Below are 23,544 nucleotides of genomic sequence, written 5' to 3' on the forward strand. Positions count from 1 at the left end.
CATGGGGGGGGGGCTAAAGTGTTCCTCATTTCCACATGATAGGTAACTTTATGTGCATCCTTTGACCTGTTACTTTTTATAATAAAATGACACAAAAGGAACACAATTCTCCCCACCCCCCCCACATATTCACTAACTCAGGGGCGGATCCAGGATTTTAATAATGAGGGGTTGCTGTGGTCCTGAGGTCGTTGAAACCGATTGCAATGTAGGAGAGTGGGGCCCGCCCTCAAAAACAAAAATTGTATACATGAAATGGTGACTCATAGTTAGGCTATAATTAGGTCTATAAATACATAGTTTAACACTAAGGTTTTTGCTAATATCTATGTGTGTGTTTAGGTGGGTGGCACACTCATAGATACAAAAAAGAGTTTAATTTATGTATTATCTCTTAATTTATGGTTGATGGACCTGTACTTCAACCCAAGCGGAATGGAATACTAGGTCTCGGTCGATTCGGTGCACTGTTTGTATCTCCTCTGACTGTAGAATGTTAATTAAAGGAAACAATTAAGAAGAAAATTACAGGAAGGGAGAGTTATTCTCTCCAATTTATATATTTCTTATATTATTATATATATTTCAATAACGATATCAATACATAGTTTTTTAACGATACCATAGTCGTAAAATCAGTGGCGGAGCTAGGGGTATTGGTCGGGGTGGGGGCAAGAATGGTCTGTAGGGGCGCTTTCGACACTATTTAAGTTTAACCATTGAAAACACATTGCAAATTCTTCTTTCAGTAGGTGCCAGTGGGGGAGCTAGGGGTATTGGTCAGGGGGGGGAGAATAGTCTGTAGGGGCGCTTTCGACACAATCTAAGCGGAGCGCCACCACAGGTTGGCGCGGAGCGTACATACATTTTTTGAGTAAAGATACTCCCTAGGTCGCCGGAAATGAGCCTTTCTAGGCCTTGCTAATTTGAAGATAAACGAAGAATAAATAGGTGTCATCACCAACAAAATGTGACAAATGTCAATAGGTAGTTGAGAGCGCAATAAAAAAGTCAATAATCACGAATAAGTAAAAAGTGGTAAAAAGCTGAAAAGGGCGTCAGCAGTCCATTTGAGTCCGTCAGGGGGGGGGGCATCTGCCCCTCTGACTGTATGGACGCTCCGCCACTGCATCACACCCTTATTGGGGGGCCTCAGCATGAGGTTTAGTCATGTGTTGGACCAAAGTTACAGCTTCGTTTCTAATCATTTTTTGCATAACTTACTGACAGATGTTAAGACGTAAGTTATACTACCATGACTGTAGTGTTATAAAGCTTGCAGAGTTAACTTAGGATCCTGAATTATCTTCTCAAGGGACCTAGGCTAGGGTTATGGACACGCAGGGTTTCGATTTTACCAACTGCAAAAGAGGTAGAGGTCTATACTCACTGAATCAGCAACGTGAAACTCATGCTGAATGTCTTGATCCAACTCAATTCTCTCTAAAAGTTTATCCACACTAACACTAATAAGATGAACAGCACAGTGGCGGAGCGTCCATATAGTCAGGGGGCGAATGCCCCCCCCACCCTGACGGGCTTAATTTTACCACTTTTTACTTATCCGCGATTATTGACTTTTTTATTGCGCTCTCATCTACCTATTGACATTTGTCACAGTTTGTTGGTGTAATTTTCTGTCAAAATGCTCTAACGGCTATTTATTGTTCGTTTATCTGCAAATTAGAAAGGCCTGGTAAAGGGTCATTTGCGGCGATCTAGGGAGTATCTTTGCTCAAAAAATTCTGTACACTCCGCGTCAACCTGTGGTGGCGCTCCGCTTAGATAGTGTCAAAAGCGCCCCTACAGACCATTCTCGCCCCCTCTGACCAAAATCCCTAGCTCCGCCACTGCTCTGGCCTATAGGTTGGAAGCGATCTTCCAGTGGCAGAAGTTGTAACAGTTATCTTAAAAGGAGAAAAAGATTCCTTAAAATAAATTGAAAGTCTCATGTTAGCATGATGTCCCTAACTGGAGGTTTGGTTGATTGAGTGGCACCTATTTGTGACTGACTAACCCTACCATAATCTCCATCTTGTCATTGTGGTAGACTTGACTTTCCCGTTATAAACTTCTTGTCGATTACCCTCCAAAGCGTGATAGATTTGGGATGTTTGCTCAGCTGTCCCCGAATTATTTTGTCAAATTGCAACTTTTTTTTTTTGGTATTAATATTATCTTCTTATGTGGATAAAATATTTGACTATTAAGAAAACTCAAAGCATTCTCAGACCAATTGTTGTGATGACATCATTTCACCCCCGTTGTTGCCAGATACAGTCACAAAATATCACCAAAGGTGAAAAATGTGTATCTTGGCCGTCCAAAAAGATGCTGCCAGGATGTGGCTTTCAGCTAAAGATGGAGCAGAAAATATCCAGCAAATTTGTTTCGCAATCCACTTCAGCTACAGGTATAACCTATTGAATTCATACAGAGTGACTCTAACCATTAGCATGACACAACCTCATCCAATCATGGCCATTTTCTCCCTTTCTTTTAATGATGATGAACACTTATTCTTCCATTTAACGTCATTGAGTGTACTCATCTGTGTGTTAATGCATATATGTTGTACAAAGCCGTCACAAGAGCTTTTCTGTTTACTTTCATCAGAACTAAACGAAGGAGAAGAAGATGCCAATGCTCTGGCGGCAGCAGCCGTCATGCAACCGGTGGCCGAAGCTGTATGGGAAGCCGCTAAGGCCAAAAAGGAAGATCCTCCGCTCAGGTTCATGGTCGGCGGAGATGTAAGTAATGAAGTTATCCGTCTGCAACCAGATTTATTGAAGAGGGTCCCTGTTTTTAGTTCGGGAGGTTCTGCTATAAGTCCAGTGGAATTCCACATACTAGTCTGCCCACGTAGATGGTGGACGTCGATACTTTCATTGTCATGTGTTTCCACAGAATATACTGAGATGCTAGGTAGATAACTTGAAAATAATATTTATAGATGCTTGAAATTGCTAATAGGAGTTTTGTCCTGTAGTTGGTAGATACCTGCCAATGACATGTGTGGATGCTTTTAAGTGTCTTTGCAGAATAATTTGAATCCTATGTGGGATCCTAGTGGTAGATACTTGAAAATAATATTTATAGATGCTTGAAATTGCTAATAGGAGTTTTGTCTTGTAGTTGGTAGATACCTGCCAATGACATGTGTGGATGCTTCAAGTGTCTTCGCAGAATAATTTCAATCCTATGTGGGATCATAGTGGTATCATAGTGGTACTTGAAAGTAATATTTATAGATGCTTGAAAATTCCAGTAGAAGTTGCGTTATGGTTGGTTTATACCTAACAATAACGGTGTGGATGCCAATAAGTGCTAAGTAAAAAATAACATTTATGAATGCTTTAAATGCTAATAGTTTATTCACAGAATACTCTAGGGGTCCTTTGGAGGGGGGGGGGGTTGCCACAGTGGCAATTTCAAGTAACATTGGAAGAACTTTAAATTTCAATAAGAGGTTTATTCACTGAATGCTCTGTGGTCCAAAGAGGTGCCATCTTGGTGGATGCCTGGAAGTAAGGTAGTTTGATGCTTGAAGTGCTTGGTAAGACGTTATCCACAGAAGGCACCTAGGTCCAATATGGTGACATTCCTAGTCCTAATATGTTACTATACAAACACAAGCTCATCAAATTGTTACTTTTCAATTGCATTAACAGCCAAATGTTTGTTTATGCTTTCTTTTGTTTCTCCTTTTGCTGTCGTTTGACTCCACTTTATTATCTTCGTTGCTCTTCTCTTTCAGAGTGAAGTCTCGGATGGTCTGAAAGATTTCCTGCAAATCGAGGACGATAATCTGCCTCAAATCCTCCTGCTCAACGTTCCAGAGCAAACTGTGTCCAGGTCTGAGGTCAAAGAAATCACGACCGACGTGGTCAAAGATATCACCGACAAATTTCAGGCCGGAACCTTAGTATTCCAATCTCTGGAGGGTTTGTGATCTTACGGGGAAAATCTCTCCAAAAAGTTGAAATATGCTTTTAGTTTGTAAATTTTATACTATCAATATTTTGTTAATACAAATAGGCCCATATTTACCTAAGTTGTGCGTTTTAGCCAAACAAGTTCCTTTTTTTGGGGGGGGGGGGAAACTAACGATGAATATTTTAATGCATTTTGTAACTGTCGTCTGCCGAAGCATTGAATGAGTTTCTCGCTGTAATTTTTGCGTTTGGTTTTTAAGTTTTGTATCATTCTGACCAAAACATTTGATATTTACACCAAAATGGATACTCATCAATCGATGGTACCATTTCAAAAGTAGGTTGCTGAGGGGCTGCAGCCTTCTGCAGCCTGGCTGCATAGGATATAATCTTATCGTGCTTCACAAATTTCACAAAATAGGCACTGCAGAATTTGGCAGCTGCCCGCAGATTTTCTTTTTGAAGCAAGATCCACCCACATGAGCTCATCACTAGTCCCGTATTGTGTCGTGTGCAATTTCTTCAAACTTATGTCCATCTTTGTCCTCCCTGGTGCGGTTCTGGACTACGGGATCTGGACTACGGGATCTGGACTAAGGGATCACGTTATGCGATCAGGTACCTTGTCTTTCTTTAAACGTTGGTACACGGTACCAAAAGATTGAGGGCAAATCCAATGAAAATTGCAGCTTTGATAGCAATTTTTTTTTTTTTAAACATGTACATATTTACATCAATTTTTGTTTTTAATCCAGATTCTTTCATTTGCATTTCTTTCATATACTAACATTTTTCCTTTTCTTTCTTTGGGTTTCTCCGGGCATTTTCCACCAAAAGGAAGATTTAAATTGCTACTTGCTTTTTGTTTGTTTTCTTGTCCTAGTCCTGTTTGAGGTTTTTAGAGTATGTGTTATAGTATGGTGATGTTCCAAAATCTTTTGGCGATCCAAGAATGCATAGAATGTGAAATTAATTCTGTGCATAACTGATTAAAATCCATTCAAACTGTGGGACTACAAATGAGGTTGTTTGTTTGTTAACGATAAAGTTGCTTTTAAGTCTCACCTCTTGATGTGTCAAACTATAAAAGATTACAATTATCGTCGTTTTTATAAGTAGCCCGAAAAAGTGTTTTATAGGTCAATGTTTTTTTTAAATTTTTTATATGCTTTGAGTGAACAATATAAAGGTCTGGAATATTGGTTTTTAAGGTACTTGGATTAGTTTGACAAATTCTCCCAACATTTTTTTGCGTTTCACGAGTGTCATTATTATTATTAGTTTTTCATATTTTTGTTGCTGTAGTTATTTACATTTGTTGTTGTTGTTGTTATTGGGCTTCTCGACCTCATTAAGGAGCATCCAGATACAAAGTTTGAGATCCATCCAATCTTCTGTTTTAGATATATATCATGTTCAGTTTACAAAACAAGGCATGTAGAATGTGGGGTCAGGTAAACTCCTCTCGAATAAGAGAAAAATCCAGGCAGATTCTCTCGCTTCGCACACTTCACTGACTCGGTACTATGAGGCTGTTCCCCCCCCCACCCCCCGTTTTTATGTCAGTCCGTGCTGTTTCTCTGCCCTAAATTTCTAACTGCCATTAAATGGGACTTACTTTTATCCTCACTATCGTTGATCAAATATCACTATCTTTTATTTTAAGGATTTTAAACTTTAATTTTCGGCCCACCTTTTTTTTTTATTTATACTGCCATGAATTTCGAGACTGGTACCAAAAGGGTCTTACTTTTAAATCTTACTGTATCAAATATCAACAATTTATTGAAACGTACCCTCCCAGACTTAGAGATGATTGGTTTGTTTATAATGCGGCACTCTCATTAGCTTAGAGATTTCTTTTCTTAAAGGTTTTGGGGTTCATCTGACCTTACTTTAGATTATCCTTCAAGCTGACTTGCCTTCTTCAGTCTCAATAAAGTCTTAATTTCAGTCTCAAATACTTCTACTAACATGAACTTTGTGAACCTCTGTCATTCAGCAGGAAGCAACTAGTTTATTTCAATATTTCTTCATTGCTATTCAGCCATTGCAAATGCCTTTTATAAAAAATAAAAAATATAAAAAAATGTTTTTGTTTGATTTCAAAGAAATTGTACAATTCAATAAATATCAAGGAAATAAATTTTGTGAAATTTGAGAATTTTAGAAAACTTGTTATGTGAAAATATTAGTAGTTTATGTAAGTGTATTCAAATTGGGTAATCTTGAATATCTCTGATGTAACATGATGTGTTTGTGATGGTTTTTTTGAGGCAAAAAGGTGTATTTGTTTATAACAGCTGTCTATCATATTTGCATGATGCATTGCGTGATGGTTTGACATGAAAATGTACCACGTTTAAGAAAAAAGTGATTTCCCTTTCACTGGTGGAATCTTGTAATAAATTGCTTGCACTTAAATTATGACTTGTATTCATTATTTTGTATTGTCTTGCCAGTGAATGAATATTCATGATCAGGTAGTCAGTAGTCAGTATAGTAGTCAGTATAGCAGTCAGTAGTCAGTAAGGTAGTCAGTATAGGCCCCAAATTATAGCATGCTATAACTGCCAGAAGTTTTCAAAAAGTACCTTCCTTGAGGTCTTTACTCTCCAAATTGTTCTCAGACATTTTTAAGGAACATACAAGATGACAATGTCCCAGTGAAGAAAATTTCCTCCAAGGTTGTAATAAGAACAGTTTAAGAATTTTGACCAAAGGTGACCATATTTGAATATATAGCATATTTGGGCCAATACAGTATACCTTTAAATAAAGAAACCATTTCAGAAAGAAGAAAAGCTGCTAAATCAGTCAAATATAAAATAACAAAGATTATCTCTGCAGACCAGAAGTGTGCCTGTCTGCATGGGCGCAGATCCTGGTGGGGACAGTGGGATGCATCCCGACCAAATTGTTTAGTGGTGGGGACATGATACACTGTGTCCCCACCAATTTGTCTTGACCAAACGCTGCATTTAAACTTTCCCTGAACTTTGGGGCAGTTTGATCCAGCATTGTGCAAATGACATGCAGCAGTTCTCATTTTATTATATATATCCAGGCCCATAGCCAGCTTTTACCTGGGTGGGGGGGGGGGTTCGTCATGCGTGGTAGGACTATCTAAGCGGAGCGCCACCATTGGTTGGCGTGGAGCGTACAAGAAAATTTTCAGCTTTTCGAACCCCCCAGATGGCCAGAAACGGCACTTCCCGAGTGTTTCAAGCAAGAAGAAGTTCAGCCCCCATTTCGAAATTCTCCCCGCTTCTTGGAACACTTGACAAATATTGGGGGGCTGAACATACCTTCAGCCCCCCACTTTTTCATCGCTGCCACTGGAGTTCGGCATTTTCATGGAGTCAAACTGGAGGGCGCCCCAGTATTTATATTTTTAATTAACTATCCTTGGTGTTGAGTTCTAGGCATAGACCCCACATCATACCCTTACCCTACCCTAAACTGTAATCCTAATTATATACTAAAGCTAAACCTATCTGCTCAAGCCTAGGTATCCCTTAAAAAGAAGAGGTGAGACCTGAATAAACCCCAAGTTCCTTACTTCATCGCTAGACGACCTAACCCTAGTGATATCTCATCAGGTGTATCTGCTGTGATCCATCCCATAGTCTACCACACCAGACGCCGCGCTGTGAAACTGGAGTCGAGAAAGATTTGAACTTTTACGGCGCTGTGAATATTTTGCGGCGCTTTAAAAATCAATTAGCCAATCACAGAGACTCATATATTGGCCCATATGGAATAAATAACTTAAATCTAGATGGAAGTGGTGTTAAAGAAGAGAAATATAGCAAAATGAGTACTTGTTGGTGCAGACACACATACACAGTGAAATTGATAGACATTAGCAACCATCATGCTTGTGGTGTCTCTATTACTACTATTGTGAAGTTGAAATACAAGGAAACACAGAGATATTTTAGACTGTCTCTTCAGTAGTAGCAAGTCCGAAAGAGAGTATGCAAAAACATATTTGCATATTTCTAACTGCTATAGGGTCCAATATCTCGGTCTGCCATGTTTCGAAGCTTGAAATCACGGCGCCGCGTTCAGTGTGGACACCCCTCACCGCGCTGCGCCGAACTTTGCATCACTGCAAAGTTCGGCGCAGCGCGGCGCCAGGTGTGGATGTCCCTTTACATCAAAGTTTCCGTGTTGCCTTCAGCTGAGCGTGTGTAGGTCAATATTGTACTCCACGGTCCTGGTGGCACCCATTGTCGTTGAAAAGTGATTATACGAGCTGTATATTTAAATATGCATTTTCGTGTAAAAAATGACAATTTGCCCTGGAAAAAACCAAAACTCCATTGACAAAAAAATTGGTCTGAGGGGGGGGTTTGTCCAAACCCCCTGAACCCCCATGGCTACGGGCCTGATTTATTCACAGTTGTTAAATATAGGACGGAAATTGCATTTGCGGCAGTCTATATTTGTTTTCTGGAAGAGGACCCCAGACCCATCGTATACAAAAGTCTACTTGGATTATTTTTCCCCTGATTTTTTTTTCTGCCGATGCCCATGTATTTCCCCAAACTAAATTTTCTAAGCCATGAGATCTAAAATTTAAGGTTTGGGAGCATCTTTGGGTCTGGGAAGTGTTATTTCCTGCGATCTGGGAGGTATATATTTGCCCAAAAATTTCTTGTACGCTACGCGGCACCCATCGTCGCGCTCCACTTAGATAGTGTCAGAGAACAGACACGCGTCCCCACCATTATCCAAGACTGATCTGCGCCCATGCCTGCCTATAATCTGAAACTTGTGAGCTTGGAAAGATCACGTACTACGCAGCCTGGCTGCAGTATGACACAAACAATCAAAAACTACAGAACACGAGGATCATTGGTTTCATTATTTTTCTTTCAAGTAGCTTAATGTCTCACATGACAACCAAAAATACACCAGACCTTCAGAGCCAAACGGGATACCCTTTAGGGATATACCCCTCAACCCTTAGATAGGGGATTCCCCTTTAGACCACATATTCAAGCGATAACAGATATGGCTATTATAAGTGTTAAAGTAAACGTCCAATGAAACTCACATAATGATCACATGCTCACACATCAATAGGTATTTTCACTGTCACCCAACAAACACAGTTGTCACCAATACATACAACTGCAATGCAACCTCAATTTCTGCATTTTTCTGCATTCTCATTTTAGCATTCTCAAAAGGTGACAAAATTTCACATTTATTGCTATGAAAGTTCACAACTGCGATAAATGCATTAACAAACAAGTTTATAAATATAATCTGAACGATAAATCATAACAAAATAGCATTCTGTAAATTTATCTCACGCTTCACACTGTCCAAGTTAGGTAATAGTCTTACAATACCAGGGTACAACTGCTGTACTGGGGGAGAGGGGGGAGGGGGGGGCTGACATGTGTAGTCCAAGGGACGGGTGTAAAAGGGAGGAATAGCGACTCTGCTATAGTGTGCAATTTTTAAAACAGTGTTGAAGATTTGTTTTATTGTTTAGATTGTACCACACACATTTAACGATTTATGTACTGTACACTATATGTGTAATATTGTCTACCAGTGGGTAGAGTGGTTGGTTGGGGAGAGGGGTGGAGGACTTTACTATACTTGACTTCACCCCTGCACAACACCCTTTCGATACCCCTCAATTAATCTAAGAGATCTAATTCATTGAAGCCCAGTTGGCTGCTCCTAATTAACAAGCTATTTAGTTCAATGCAGAAAATTCTGTGTCCTACAAAAGTGTGTCTTTTTTTTTATTTTATTTTTATTTTATTTTTCTGGGAATAATTAATGCAGTATCGTAATCGTAATTTGCTATGCAAATATGACCGCAATGCTACACAAATCCACACATGTGTAGCAGTTATTGCACACAAAACCGTAGTGCTTTCAGTAAGTTCTAAGAAACATTTTTGCTATGCAAAATGTAAATACTAACTTCTCTCTTCGAAGTCCCCTAACACAGACCAGATGACCATAATTTAAAACTCCTTGAAAATAATCTATAGAAGAAAAAAAAACCCTTCTCAAAGTGACACTGTCAGAGCAAATTGTCAGACTGAACTTTTTGCAACATTTTTTGACATTTACTGTTGCGTGAATTGGAATTATGGACTTCCTAGCCAATCACCAATTTACTTTTTAACACCATTGTTCCCCCCACACCCTTTTTTTTTTTGACAATGTGCTATGGAGAACAAAAGTAGTTCATAGTGTTTAAGATCAATTCATAACACACATTGGTAAATTGTACAATATGATTCTTAACTGCAGACAAGTTGAGTAAAAATATTCGACCCGTTCAAAAGCGAAATAGCCAACGATTATTCACGTTGGAATAAAGAGTTCCATTTCATATCTGGCCAAATGCAGGAGTAACAATTCTCATTTTATGTCATTTAGATGTTGAAAACACTTCTTTTAAATAAAAAATGACTTTTGTAAAAAGACGATATATAATCAATTGAACCCTGTGTTTCGTAGAGGAAATGAATGGAAGGGAAAGATTATTTTGATTACGGGCATCTGGCAGTCGTACTTATTAACTATCAAATAGTACAGATACCTAATTAGTAAAACATGGTCAAAATACACAAACTGAAGTAGTACAGACAACAGATGAAAAATGGCTTCAGGTATAAATTAGAAATTCAGATACTCATACTTTGTAATAATAATAATATTGAGGATTTATTAATCGCAGACATATCCACCGATAACAGTGCTCAAAGCGCATAGCAATATTACCATGGTCATTGATAACCTGTCAAACGTAGAGACAATCCCTCCACATTGCAGCAGCTAAACAGGGCCCAACTGACAGTTGATCTCACAGGTCCCCATTTATTCACCTGGGTGAAGAGAGGAAATGGAGATAAAGTGCCTTGCCCAACGACACAACGCAATGATCTGGCCAGGACTCATGCCTGCAAACCTTAGATCACAAGTCCACTGCCTAATAATCACTAGACCACAACGCTCTTCAACGCTTTGTATGATATAAGGATCTCTGGATTGTTTCTGGGATAGGCAAATACTACCCTCAATATTCCATCTGGGACCTAGCTTTTTGTGCAAAGAATTTTGATTCTAATCAAATATACAATATAAATCTGCTCCACTTTCACAGAAACCAGAAGAGGAATAGGTGGCAGGGATGTTAAATAATGAAAAGTCTTTTCAAAAGATGAGTTGAACTATTTTATAAATAGAAGTTTTTACATGGAATTTAGAAGGATAACTGTCTTATTCCCGATTATATACTATATTCTGAACCAAAAAAGAAAAAAGGGAAAGAAAATACAAGATTAGAAAGTAGTGGAGAATATAATTATCCACACCGACGCTCAAAAATCATTGGACAATCTTCTCATTGTTTAATCAATTTTTTTGTTTCAGAAATTTGAGGAAACTTTTGTGAAGGCCAAGGATCATATTACATGTTGCAATCCCTTAACTGATAGGTTTGATTGATAGGCACAAAATTAATATTGATAAATTGTAGACGGATAAAGAAGAAAAAACCACTGCACTAGTCAAAGCTGCATACAGGAGGTCTGTATCATTTGTACAGTTTTGAGAAATGACCGCTTTAAACAAAAGACACTCATTAATCAAAGTGGCTGGATTACTTAGTCTATACACATGCCATTACGTCAACACCTCAGTAGCAACAAGTGGCAGGTGTACTTTGCATAAATGAAATCTGCCTCAGAAAAGTAGTGTTAGTTGTCATATGTAGGTTATCCGTTTTTTGCAAATATATTAACAGAATCTTTTATAGTTTAAAAGTTGCTCAATATTGATAAAACAATTGATTAACTGTTAGGACCTTGGAATGAGGAGCTAGAGTTATCATATGCTTATAGTTCTTTAAAGAATCATTCCAGACATTTGATTTTAGGTGAATTTGATGAATATTTGGAATAGCTAGAGAAACATATCAACCCCTTTCTTTGTTTGCATGTGACATATCAACACTAACAATTTACCAAAATTAATTCTTTAACGCCCTGGCATTTTCAAATTAGGGGTCCTGACCCTTCTTATGGAGGGTCACGAGCCATAAAATTTGGAAGAAATTAATTGCAGATTTTTGTGGGGCGAAAAATGTAAAAATCTTTAAGATATAAGTTACTTCAATATTTACCACCATGTTGTAACTAAGCACCCTAAAACATAAAAACAATTCTCAGAGGGGAGGGGGATACCCCCTCCCTACAGACCTCTTCCCCAGACCGCAACATCCGCCACAACAACAGGGTTGCCATGGTGATTTAGGTGAAAGTTGGGGTCACTGAGCAAAATAGTTTGAATACCAGGGCGTTGAGGTTTTAGAATATTCTAGACTTATTTGACTGGAAATACTGGTACAGGAAAGGACTTATTCATTGGGCATTTCAAATGTTTTGAATATTTAAAAAAATTACATTGCCGGTAAAATTTTGACGACCTCTAATGTGTAATTCTCTAGCAGTCAAAGTTGACATTTGGTTTACAGAATAAACATCATCACAACAACATTGACCAACTTTATATACACCTATATCAGTCCCCCAAGAGTTAACATTATAGTACAAAATGAAATATTAAAGTCTCTATGTGTGTTTGCCAAATTTTAAATTCGACCTCTCCAGCTTACTGTCCTAAAAGCTCAGTGAAGATGACACTGTCATATGCAATTTTCATATTAATAATTATTATTTTTATTGAGTTATCTGTCGTTAAACAATTTGAGCGGAATAAAATTTGCCAGATTCTACAAACTTCACTCAAAATTTTACAAGCCCCACCCAACAGATCATGCACCAATCAAATCTTGCTGTTTTGTTTACGACCGTTAGGCATAGGACTTACGAGTATATGTAGGCTACATTTTCTGCAATGAACATGCTGATATGGGCGGTCGCAGTGATTTTACGGTAAATCGTTCGTACCATTAGGGCAACAAAAATAAATTTCTTTCTTTTGATTGTGACAGCTTTTCTCCATTAAACCCACCTGGTCAGAGTGCATTTAGAATAAAAATAATTGAATCTACTTCGGACGTTTGTTTTCCGAAATTCATCAGCAAACAGGTATTGAGACTTTAAGTGCAACACAGGGAGAGAGAGAAAGGCCTAAGTACCGACCGACAATCCCATTTCACCAAAAGAGCACATAATGCACACAGAAATAAAGAACATCTATAGCTCTTGTAGTACGCTCACGAAACAAATGTGTAACCTCCATCACTGAAAAGAATAACAGCTGCAAGTATTATCATGTCTCTTATATTTAATATAATTCAAATATAAACAACAATAAAAATAAATGTCAACAATATGGTAACTTTGTTGTGATACTAAAGTCAATTACCCAATCACAAGGTACAACCAATATCAACACTGGCCAATCAAATTCCTTTTTCTTAAACATTCATATTTAAACATATCTCACCAAATATTTTTTTTACAATGCTCAAGATTTCGATTTTTTGGTGTTTTCATGCTTCAAGATGTATAAAACAGTTGCTCATTGAGTACTTGCACAATTACTCAACAATGTTCTCAAAACAGTTAATTTTCATTCCTTCAAACAATTTAGCTTCCTTTCTTTTCAAAAACAATTTCCTTCCTTGATAAAACAATCAATTTTCTTCACAATCAGAACCAATCACCAGATTTATCTCCCAGACTAATGAATGTGTTAATTAACTCCATCACCACCACCAACCAGTGACATGCGACATCCCGCTCAGATTCTGTCCCAGGATTCTATCCAATGCATTATCTCACTTTCTCTTCATTTCGTCTTCTGTTTACTTGATTTATCCTGAAGTCGCTTCGCGTACTGCTGCGCCATGGAGTTGACGATGGATAAGACGAAGTAGACAATCATGGCCAGAATCAGCTTCTCAAATAGCCAGGATAACCAGCTAGGACCCTGCGACAACAGAAGACATACAAACGTTAGACGTTACTGGAGTATACCAGACATCTGGAAGAAGTATGCACATTAAAACATTCCACATCAAATTTCAAAATTTCCCAGATGGGGGGGGGGAGGGAGGGGGCAGCTGGTATGATAATACCATCCTGCGAGGACTACAGACAAACGGACAGACTGAGAGAAGTACTAACCGTTCTACTTGCTAGAAATGCTAGATTTAATTTTTCATGTTAAACGTTTAACGTCATCTGCATCGACAGTCAGCAACCTTCAGAAATTGTGGAAATGTATCAACGTATTTTGCTTTAGAATTTTCCGATCGCCAAAAGGATGGGGGGAAAGCAAATCATTGAGAAGTCCTTCTGTTTTCAAAATGTACAAAGTGGCTAACAAACAAGATCACTACCATAAGATGAATTTATCAAGTTTGAAAGCTCTGCGACCAAAACCAGAGCTAACTGTTGCTTTTTCATGTCAAATAGTAAACAAAATATGAAGCAGTGGTTGTTAGTAGGGCTGATAAACGTGCCCGCTTTTTATTTTGTTGTTGTTGTATTCATACCTTTGTGGTTTCTGTTTTCCCTTTGTGTAACTTCTCCTTCTGTTTCTCCAAGTATTCACGGAATGGGGCCTGCATCGGTGGACCGACGTAGGGGACTTTCCTGAGAGGAGATTATGCAATTTTTTATTGACATGACATTTGAGACCAACGTGAAGCCTGCATTTGTCTTATACAACTTAAAGAGATCATCACTCGATGCTTTGTAATACCCGGTATTCGAAGCCTGTACAATGTATCAAATGTGCCATTAACACTAGTGTGTCCAAATAGACTATAAATCTCTAATTTTACTTAAAGCTCCATGATTATTAAACAGATTCAGCATTTCCTCAATGTCTTGTTGATAATAGTGTCCTAACCTACAAAGAAGTATATATTAATCTCCAACTGAAAGTACTTTTTGAATTAAAAATTTTTTTTATTGTAAGTTTGGGATACAAGATATGAAACAATACCATCATCACACCCAATGTTACCAGGGTTCGACTAGCAGCTCCCTGACATTACTATATTAATCTCCAACTGAAAGTACTTTTTGAATTAAAATGTCTTTTTATTGTAAGTTTGGGATACAAGATATGAAACAATACCATCATCACACCCAATGTTACCAGGGTTCGACTAGCAGCTCCCTGACATTACTAAAAGTAATTTTCCTGATATGATTTGGTACTTTCAGTGCATTTTCGGTATAAGTACATTCCTACAAAGCAGGTTTGTGTTTGGTCAGCAACAGCTACTTCTGCCAATCTTTAGTCTCTGAGGTAAACAAACAATGGAAGACTGATTCAGAGACATTCTACAAAGAATTTTTTTCTAGGAAAAGCAGAAACTTTGTTTAGAATGAATTTAAGCCTGTGACCTAAAAGATTGCATGTCCTGTGCTCGGTCAACTGAGCCACCCAGGCCTTAGTCCGTTGTGATCCCCTATTTGGCTATTTCTTTGTCCCAAGGCCCCAGTCTGAGACCCCCAAAAAAGGTTTGAATCTCATTCTAGCAAAAATTTCTCTGTTAAAATAATTTCAAAGCTAGTAATAACACAAAAATGACACCTTTCATCTTACAGAAGCATCATTTTTTACTTCATTCTGCTTTCCCATATAGCATGCAACCTGTTTATAAACCGCTATCTTTGGGATAAACTCCCCAACCTTGATTACCATCATTAAAAGTTTGATTCGTTCTCGTGATGGTACCGATATTTTAATTTGGTAGCAGTAGAGGTCAAAACTCACCCGATGAGATCTACCACCAAGTCGATGTGATGCTCACTAAACCCAACAATAACAAATATTTGCTGGAAAAAAAGAAAAGAAAAAAGTTACATATTACTGAGAATTAAAACCCCTCGAGATATAAATAATACAACAGAATAAAAAGACGAAAGGTTTTACAGAGAATTTCCTTCATAAAATAAAAAAAATCAATAACCCTTTTACGTGAAAAGCCCAAACCAAAGATTTTTCTAACAGCAAGCACGATTTGTGAAACTGCAAAAGTTTTGCATTATTACTTGAAAATTGTGGGAAAAATAGGAAGCATCTATTTTCAAAAGTGCATCGTGTCAAAAATAAGAGCTCCAGCAGCTGCAAACAACCAGCCAGGATGACTTAATATGCAAATAGGGGTCATCTTGACCGACCTGCATGTTCTACACAGCCTGGCTGCAGTCCCCTCAGCATCCGACCTTTGACATGGTACCTTTCATTATCTTACCATCGGCTGTCCCTTTCTCTACCTACCATTTGTAAAAGTTTTGAAAAATAAAAGAAGACACGTTTGAGATGATACTTTACCTGTATGTGTGTTTTAATGATGGCTTTACCAATCAGCGTCGCACCAAAGAATGTCCAGAAGGGCACGAGAAAATGGCCGCACGTGATACCGGCCAGGTCGAATAATGGATTCGGAATCTGGAAGGGTTAACAGATCGCAGAGACATGAAGATACTTCCTACCTTTAAATAATAACAGACTCCCAATCAAAAATCTGTAAATCGATTAACTTGCAGATAAAAAAAAACATTTAAGCAGTTTGTCAACTTTGTGATTTGACCCAAATCACTTTTAATTGTTTAAAGGACGAGGAAGACAAGGCCGATAACAGAAACAAAAGAAGTAAATTGATGAAGTTGAAATGTTAGATGCATGTATACATCAAACGAAGTTTAAAACAAACGCTTTCACAGTTGGGAACATCAGACGTTTTCCTCTAGGTATGAATCTTAGGTCGTTCAAGGCATGGTGGTTTTTCAATACGCAGCCCTCAGTCTAACTTTGGCCCAAGAATGGTTTTAGTGCAGTCACTGCAATCGGTCCACAATCTTGCGCTCATTGTGTGTGCGGGCCCTTTGATGCTTGATAACCATTCTGGTCTGATTTGCGCATTGCTCAATCCAGATATAGAGAATATTTTAATCTATTTTGGCCCTCTGTTTCCATCCTATCTTTTCTCTCTGGCCCTCATAGATAATTAATTCAGAACTCCTAGTCTAAGGTTTCCAACCCCAAAAAATACATTCATTTTTAACATCTAAAGCTTGTCTGGAGGTTTGGATGGACTTGAACCTGATGTTTCAGGAGATCTCCAATAACACTATCAGATGTATACAGGATAAAGTAATATGGTTTGACTTACGGAAGCACACGCCATTATACCCAGGAACCCTGCCTTCTCTACTAACTGTTTCATAAATAACGTAGCTCTGGTTGCTAAACTCTAGAAGAAAAAAAGAAGACACAATGGAAGAATTTACTTGGAGTTCAGAAATTAATCACTTAAAGCAAATAGAATGAGGAGACATTATATGTAGACAATGTTACATTTCATATTTCTGAAGTAAACATCTGCATTTTTATATGCAAAAGGTAACCCAGCAGTAATGATTATTTTAACTACCTTCAATCTTGGGAGTTCCCGTCCACTACCCTGGCTAAGAATATTCAACCCAGAAATTCCTCGATAACAATTATTTTACCTGAACATCACTTCCCCTCCCTCCACCTTCTGAATACCTTTTACCTGGGCAGTCCTTTCACCAAAACGCTAGCTTTATTTGAGACTCAAGCCCTTCCCATACCCTTAGTACCTTCAACCTTGGCATTCCTTAATACTATTATTCTAATTACTTGACCTCACATCCCCTCCCTCACTCCTTTTAATACCTTCACCCTTGGCAGTCCATTCACCAAAAAGCTAACTTAATTTGAGACTCATGCCCCTCCCTCCCCATAATACCTTTAACTTCGGCATTCCTTAGTACCATTATACTAAGTTTATTCGGAACTCAAGTCTCCTCTCCTCCCCCCTTAATACCTTCCCCAACCCCCAGCATTCCTGAGTACTATTATACTAAAGTTACTCAGACCTCAAGTCCCCTCCGTCCCCCCACCCCCCATTCCTTAGTACTATTATACTAAAGTTATTCAGACCTTAAGTCCCCTCCATGAGTACCTCCCCCACCCCCTCACCATTCCTTAGTACTATTATGCTTACTCTGTTTGAACCGTCAGCATCTTGTTCTAACATATCTTCAAACTCTTCATAATCTTCGCTATCTGGCTCTTCGCCTGATAACCTGGCAGCCTTGGCCATGAAATAAGGTGGTAACTCGCCCAGAGCAGTACCTGCTCCCTGTAACGCAAAAACCAACAAAAATTTGACAAAATGTTAAAAGTCTTCAAAGCAGCACATGTTGATCGATAGTTGGATGTTTCCTTTAAGCAAACAACTACCAGCAAACACACAACCCAAACTAAAACTAGCACTGCTGTTATGCTGTCAATCATAATACTACCTAACAAAAAATCTGCCAAACATTAACCAGTTGATCATTGAAAACACAAGTTTACTTTAGACAATTGTGTTCAGCTTAGAATGCTTTTCAAATTTCAAGATTGGTTTTGCTTTATGAAAGAGGAGATCTATTATGCAAATACTCAGATAAGTAATTTCAACATTGATGAACAAAGAAAAAACATTACAAAAAGAAAGAAAAAACCTTTCATAAATTTGTAATTTCATTTTCACATTTAAAGAAGACATGCAAAAGAAACCATTACCACAAGTAAGGGATACTTTTGTTTTTATCCAAGTTTCCAAATAATCCAGAGGCAAACATCATAACGTGTTATATCTGTAAAATTTTTATTCCAATGCTCGGCAATTAAAATCTTTTAATATTTGACAGAAAAATCACTACTGGTCCTCTTATCTTCCTCCAAATACAAGCGAGGTGTCGTAATGAATGTTGAAATGACCATCTATTTAATGACATTCTACAAAGCCTTTTAAACATAAATCTTTTAAAATTTTCTTACGAGCAACAACACAGCTCTACTTGTGGTTGCAAAGTCATGTCTTTTCAGAGGCACAAAGCTCTAGTTGAACAAGTATTGCAATGTAACCGGTTGCTAAAATATACGCTACTCACCCACATACAAGCTGCTAGTCTTACTTTAGACAGCACCATCCATATAGTCATCTTGGTACCTCTTTCTTCTGGACAAAGAATCCTGCAGGGACAGAGAAAGAGGAGGAATAATAATACAATCAAGACCAGTCAAGTATCCTTAAAGGGTGTGAAGACTCGCGCACAAAGAAACGTCTCATGCCGGTAATCTGACCTAGTGTTAGAAGTGTTAGACACCACCATCGATCCCAGAAAATACACACACAGCTTGCTACCGTCGGTAATTAGACACTAGTGTACAGTCAATACATGCAGCTACGGTCAATACCCACAACACAGTGTACATAGCAGCAATGGACATCTCAGGTCTAGATAAAAGATAACAATGTATCACGTTTCATTACTGTCTGTATTTTGTAGAGACAAGAAAAAAAACTTCACTTGCAAGCAACGGAAAGTTAACTTTTTCAGAGGGTGGCACACGGTTTGGGGCGAGTCTTCAATGCCTTCAAACTAGTGCAGCAGAACTACCTCCTATTCAAACCCTCCTCATAATCTACACCACTCCCGCCCCCATCCTCCCCCAAACCCCCAATTCTTCCCACCAGTTATAACGTTGCCAATACAAAATATTCACAAGCTAAACAGATTTCTGATACTGATTCAACATTTTCAATGCCCTCAAAATTTCTGGCTATTTACTGGCTAAAAATCCTGTGGATTTTACTGCTTGCCAAATAGAAAAGAAAGGCTATTGCGATTTTCTGCCAGTAGACATTAAATAGTTAAAAACATGATAAGTTGGTTTGAACAATTTTCTACAGGTCAAAGAATCAGCTTGACATTCCTATCTAACATTAGCCCTGTATCACTGCTTATTATCATCAAATATATTCTGGGTTGCTCCATAAACCCTGTGCAGTAACTGATGTGTGGTGTTGTACAGGTAATTCAGGGAAAATGCCAGTGAGAACTAGATTTTAAGCCGGTAGAATTTTTTTAAGCTCTGGCTTTTTTTTTAAGCAAACTGTGGCTTAAGTTGTGAAATTTTAAGGCCTGCATTTTCAGCACAATGCGTATCATAGAAAACACATTTTGAATCTATCAATGATCATTGAAGCTGATCCAAGTCAACACTCTCTTAGATTAAATATTGCCCTTTTGGCCTCTCATAACATAACATAATAAGAGAATCAAACAGACACTTACTCATCAGGAAAAGGTGGCTCAGGAAAGTCCACAGATAAACACTCAAAGGCTGCTAACGTCACAGATGCTATATGAGGTCCCTAAAACACAAAGGGAAAACAAATGGGTAAATATAAAAAAATTAAAAATAATTATTTGGCAAAACAGATATCACCACTTTGCACTTGCCTAAGACAGTTACGATATTGTAGCTGTACCTAGGCTATTGTGCACTGTAATACAGCATAAACTGTTATTGCTATTGAATAATTACTATTGTACATACACATCGTTGTACAAGTATGTTGTGTTTGTTGACGATACAATTACTAGACTGAAAAATATTATGGAAAAATTATATGAAAAATTTATGGAATCCTGACAAACTTTCAAGAAAGCTTACAACTGATCTGATAGACAAGCAGCTTCATGCTAGATAATCAATCGTGAGGAGATCTGTGATGTGTAGAGTACTCACCAGGTACAGAAGGAAAGTATGAAGGCCGGTACCAAGACCGACAGAAGAAAGAATACCCAGCCCGATCCAATAGATGCACCACCCCGAACGTTTACGTATGAACTCTATATGCTGAGAATGGAAGAAATATAGTTTGGATTAAAATGGAGAGTAATTTGTTATTTTATGAATAGCAAACCAAATAATAGTAGCCTGATACTGTTCTCCAATCATCTGCAATCTTAAAACCCCAAAACAGTGAAGTTCTGTTCTCTGACCGAGAAAGAAGCCACCGTGTTTCTGTTTTCAATGAGAGTTACGTCCTGTCAACAACACCTTATTCTTGTACCAACTTTTATCATTGTCTTCCATATTTTTTCATGATTCCCAGCCATGTCCCTGCCTCTCTTCTCGGGGACACGGAAACGATGAGTTGCATTTCACATCAACATTAAAGGTTTGTAAATACTGTTGTTCTTCGAGGGAGATAAGGCTATCAATACATTCATTTGGTAACTCTCACAAAGTAGTAGATGACAATGTTTACTTTATCAACCTCACCTCTTGATGTGGACCTTCAAGATGATAAAAGACCGCCAAAAGAGCAAAGACTATAAACGTAGAGACAACCTTGATTCTGTTTGACCATAACCTGCAAAGAAAAATTCAAAGCAGTAAAAAACACAAAACTTACTCCAAGTAGATAAGTTTATGATATGGTATGGAATGACCAGTAACTAATATTGACCTACTTAAGCATAAAATAGACACCAAAACAAAAGACGAATAGACAATGAGAAGTTTATCCTGTACATATATACATAATGTAGCTACTGTGCAGCAATATTTCTGCGATTCTCTAGAACTTCTAGCCACTTGCTTGCAATTGTTTTTAGACCTGCCTAAAATATCCATTTGCTAAAGAGAATTCCTACAGAGCTGTCTCCTATCTACATTCTGGTCACAAAAATCTAATTAGATTGGTGACAAGGAAGACAGCCAGTAGGCTGAATCTCCACACTTAGTAGCAAAATTTCTTCTGCAAATTTTAATTATGTCATTTTAAATAATATGTCATTTTAAAGACAACTTTTCAGATTGCAACTAAAGTATACAACACACCTCAACCTCTCCCTCCTCACAAATCATCCCTGAAAGGCCACTCTATAAACCGGTCTTTATTTCTTCTGGTTAAAGGTCATTAGCATATGGAAAACATGTATGCTTTCTAGAGTCCATCATATAACAATGTTCATCTTATTATCTGCTCCATGTTGCAATTTCATTTTCTTGCATTTTAACCTGGAAACAAATTTGAACTTGAACTGCATGTGATATGTACCTGTGTAACCAGCCAACCATTGTGATACAAAGTTCCAGGAAAAAGTACTGCAAAGTGGTGAGCGGTCTTCTCCAGAGCGTGATTTGCGCCCTTTCATCTCTTTCCCGTTTCCTCCTTTCTCTCATCTCTATGAAGCTAGGTTGGTGGATTAGGGATAGCGGGTCTTGCGATTGAGGAGGTCCATTTTTAATGAGTTGGCTTACCGGAGGTTTCCTAAGACCATCTTGGTACATCTGATCTGCCTCTTTCAACTTGGCAATCTAAATGAAGGGAATAATGCAGGGGCAGATCAAAGAGACAATCAGACATTTTGCAATCTCGATTAGATTTTATTGACTAGGCTAGGTCTAGATGATAAATGGTGCTGGGAAAACTAGAATTTCCCCTCTTCATGTGAACATATGGATCATGTCCTACCCGTCTCCAGTTGCTTTATTTTAATCTACGCCATTCGATAAATAAGTTGGCGTCTAGTTTAACAATGGTAACTTAGGTTTGGCTTAGGCCTAACTACTAAACTAGTTAATTTTACTAGCCTAGGCCTAGGGCTAAACATAGTGTAACGTTAGGGCCATGAAGTATGATGAACTAACCAAGTCCTTCTTCAAAGCTGGTGGTGGGATTTTAATTCCTCTTTTATTCAATTCTTCCTTCAACTGGGCAACTTTGAGCTTTGAATAATCCATAATTAAGTAACAGGCAAACGACGATACAAAAGAGGTTTTTGCATTTGAGGCACAATAAGGGTAGGCTAACGTTCGGCCTAACGTTACTAATAGGAACATACGCGTTCCGAGCTCGCTTGTATTCTGTAAATAATCATTGTAAGGAGTCATCGACTCATCGCATTACGCTGGGCTATTCCCAACATGACAGTATTTTCCAGACTGAAGCTAACATCCATTAAGAGCACACAATAATAGTAGCCACTCACGGCACACGATATCGAACGGACAATATAGCAATATTCTGCAACAATGGTCCCTAACATGCAAAACTGAGGAGCAAATGTGCAATATATCAGAGGTTAACCGTTTTTGGTATATACTTTTAAATTTTTAGAAACAATTATATTAGACTACCGGAGAAGACATTAGACCTTCGTCTTTCAAGGGTTGTAGTCAGTTGGGTAGGAAGCTTCCAAAAAGTGGGGGGGGGGCACAACATCAGAGGGGCACTTTCTCATTCCACAACCACCACTCATTATGCTATAAACCGATACACACCGGCCATATATACAAGGGCGGCGGAACCGGGGGGGGCACAGGGGGCACGTGCCCCCCCACTTTTCCTCAGGTTAAAAATGTGCCCTTTTTCTACATAAAAATTGAGGTGTCTCAAGTTAGCAAGAGGCCAGGGAACCAGGAAAAAACACTCGGGAAGGGCCGTTTCCGGCCATCTGAGGGGTTTGTAAAACCAAAAATTTTCTTGCACGCTCCGCGCCAACCGATGGTGGCGCTCCGCTCAGATAGTCGTGCATACAACTTTGCAAATCCTGGCTCCGCCGCTGACTTTTAAATGAATTTCTGTGGGTCAAACTCAAAGCTATTTCGAATGGAAAAAAGTTTGTTTAGATATTAACAAGAAATAAACCCTAATTCGGAAGATTCTTACATTAGTAACTAGCATGATTTCACCTCAATTTGTCTCAAAAGAAAACTTGTTCCTTGTTTCCCAATTTGCACATTGGATATTGCAGTG

The 23,544-nt window shown here is 38.3% G+C and overlaps 2 protein-coding genes across 2 annotated transcripts in view; one reads left to right on the plus strand and one right to left on the minus strand.

Moving 5' to 3' along the window:
* LOC139980897 (nucleoredoxin-like) overlaps positions 1–6,359 on the plus strand; it is a 29,134-nt gene extending 22,775 nt beyond the window's left edge. The window contains exons 7-8 of the mRNA XM_071992905.1: positions 2,617–2,750; positions 3,758–6,359. Of these exons, the coding sequence (XP_071849006.1) occupies positions 2,617–2,750; positions 3,758–3,952 (329 nt within the window). The 3' untranslated portion in view covers positions 3,953–6,359. The remainder of the gene's footprint in view (positions 1–2,616; positions 2,751–3,757) is intronic.
* Positions 6,360–8,798: 2,439 nt separating this feature from the next.
* Positions 8,799–22,683, minus strand: LOC139980906 (vacuole membrane protein 1-like). Its single transcript, XM_071992939.1, has 12 exons — positions 22,437–22,683; positions 21,844–22,103; positions 21,063–21,153; positions 20,523–20,633; positions 20,066–20,145; positions 18,878–18,959; positions 17,941–18,078; positions 17,083–17,163; positions 16,242–16,358; positions 15,681–15,742; positions 14,446–14,545; positions 8,799–13,877 (listed from the first exon to the last, which is right to left on the minus strand). The coding sequence occupies exons 1-12, from the start codon at positions 22,677–22,679 to the stop codon at positions 13,737–13,739; spliced, it is 1,506 nt and encodes a 501-aa protein (XP_071849040.1). The 5' UTR covers positions 22,680–22,683; the 3' UTR covers positions 8,799–13,736.
* Positions 22,684–23,544: the final 861 nt, after the last annotated feature.

The sequence above is a fragment of the Apostichopus japonicus genome, chromosome 15 (genome assembly GCF_037975245.1).
Source record: "Apostichopus japonicus isolate 1M-3 chromosome 15, ASM3797524v1, whole genome shotgun sequence".
NCBI lineage: Eukaryota > Metazoa > Echinodermata > Holothuroidea > Aspidochirotida > Stichopodidae > Apostichopus > Apostichopus japonicus.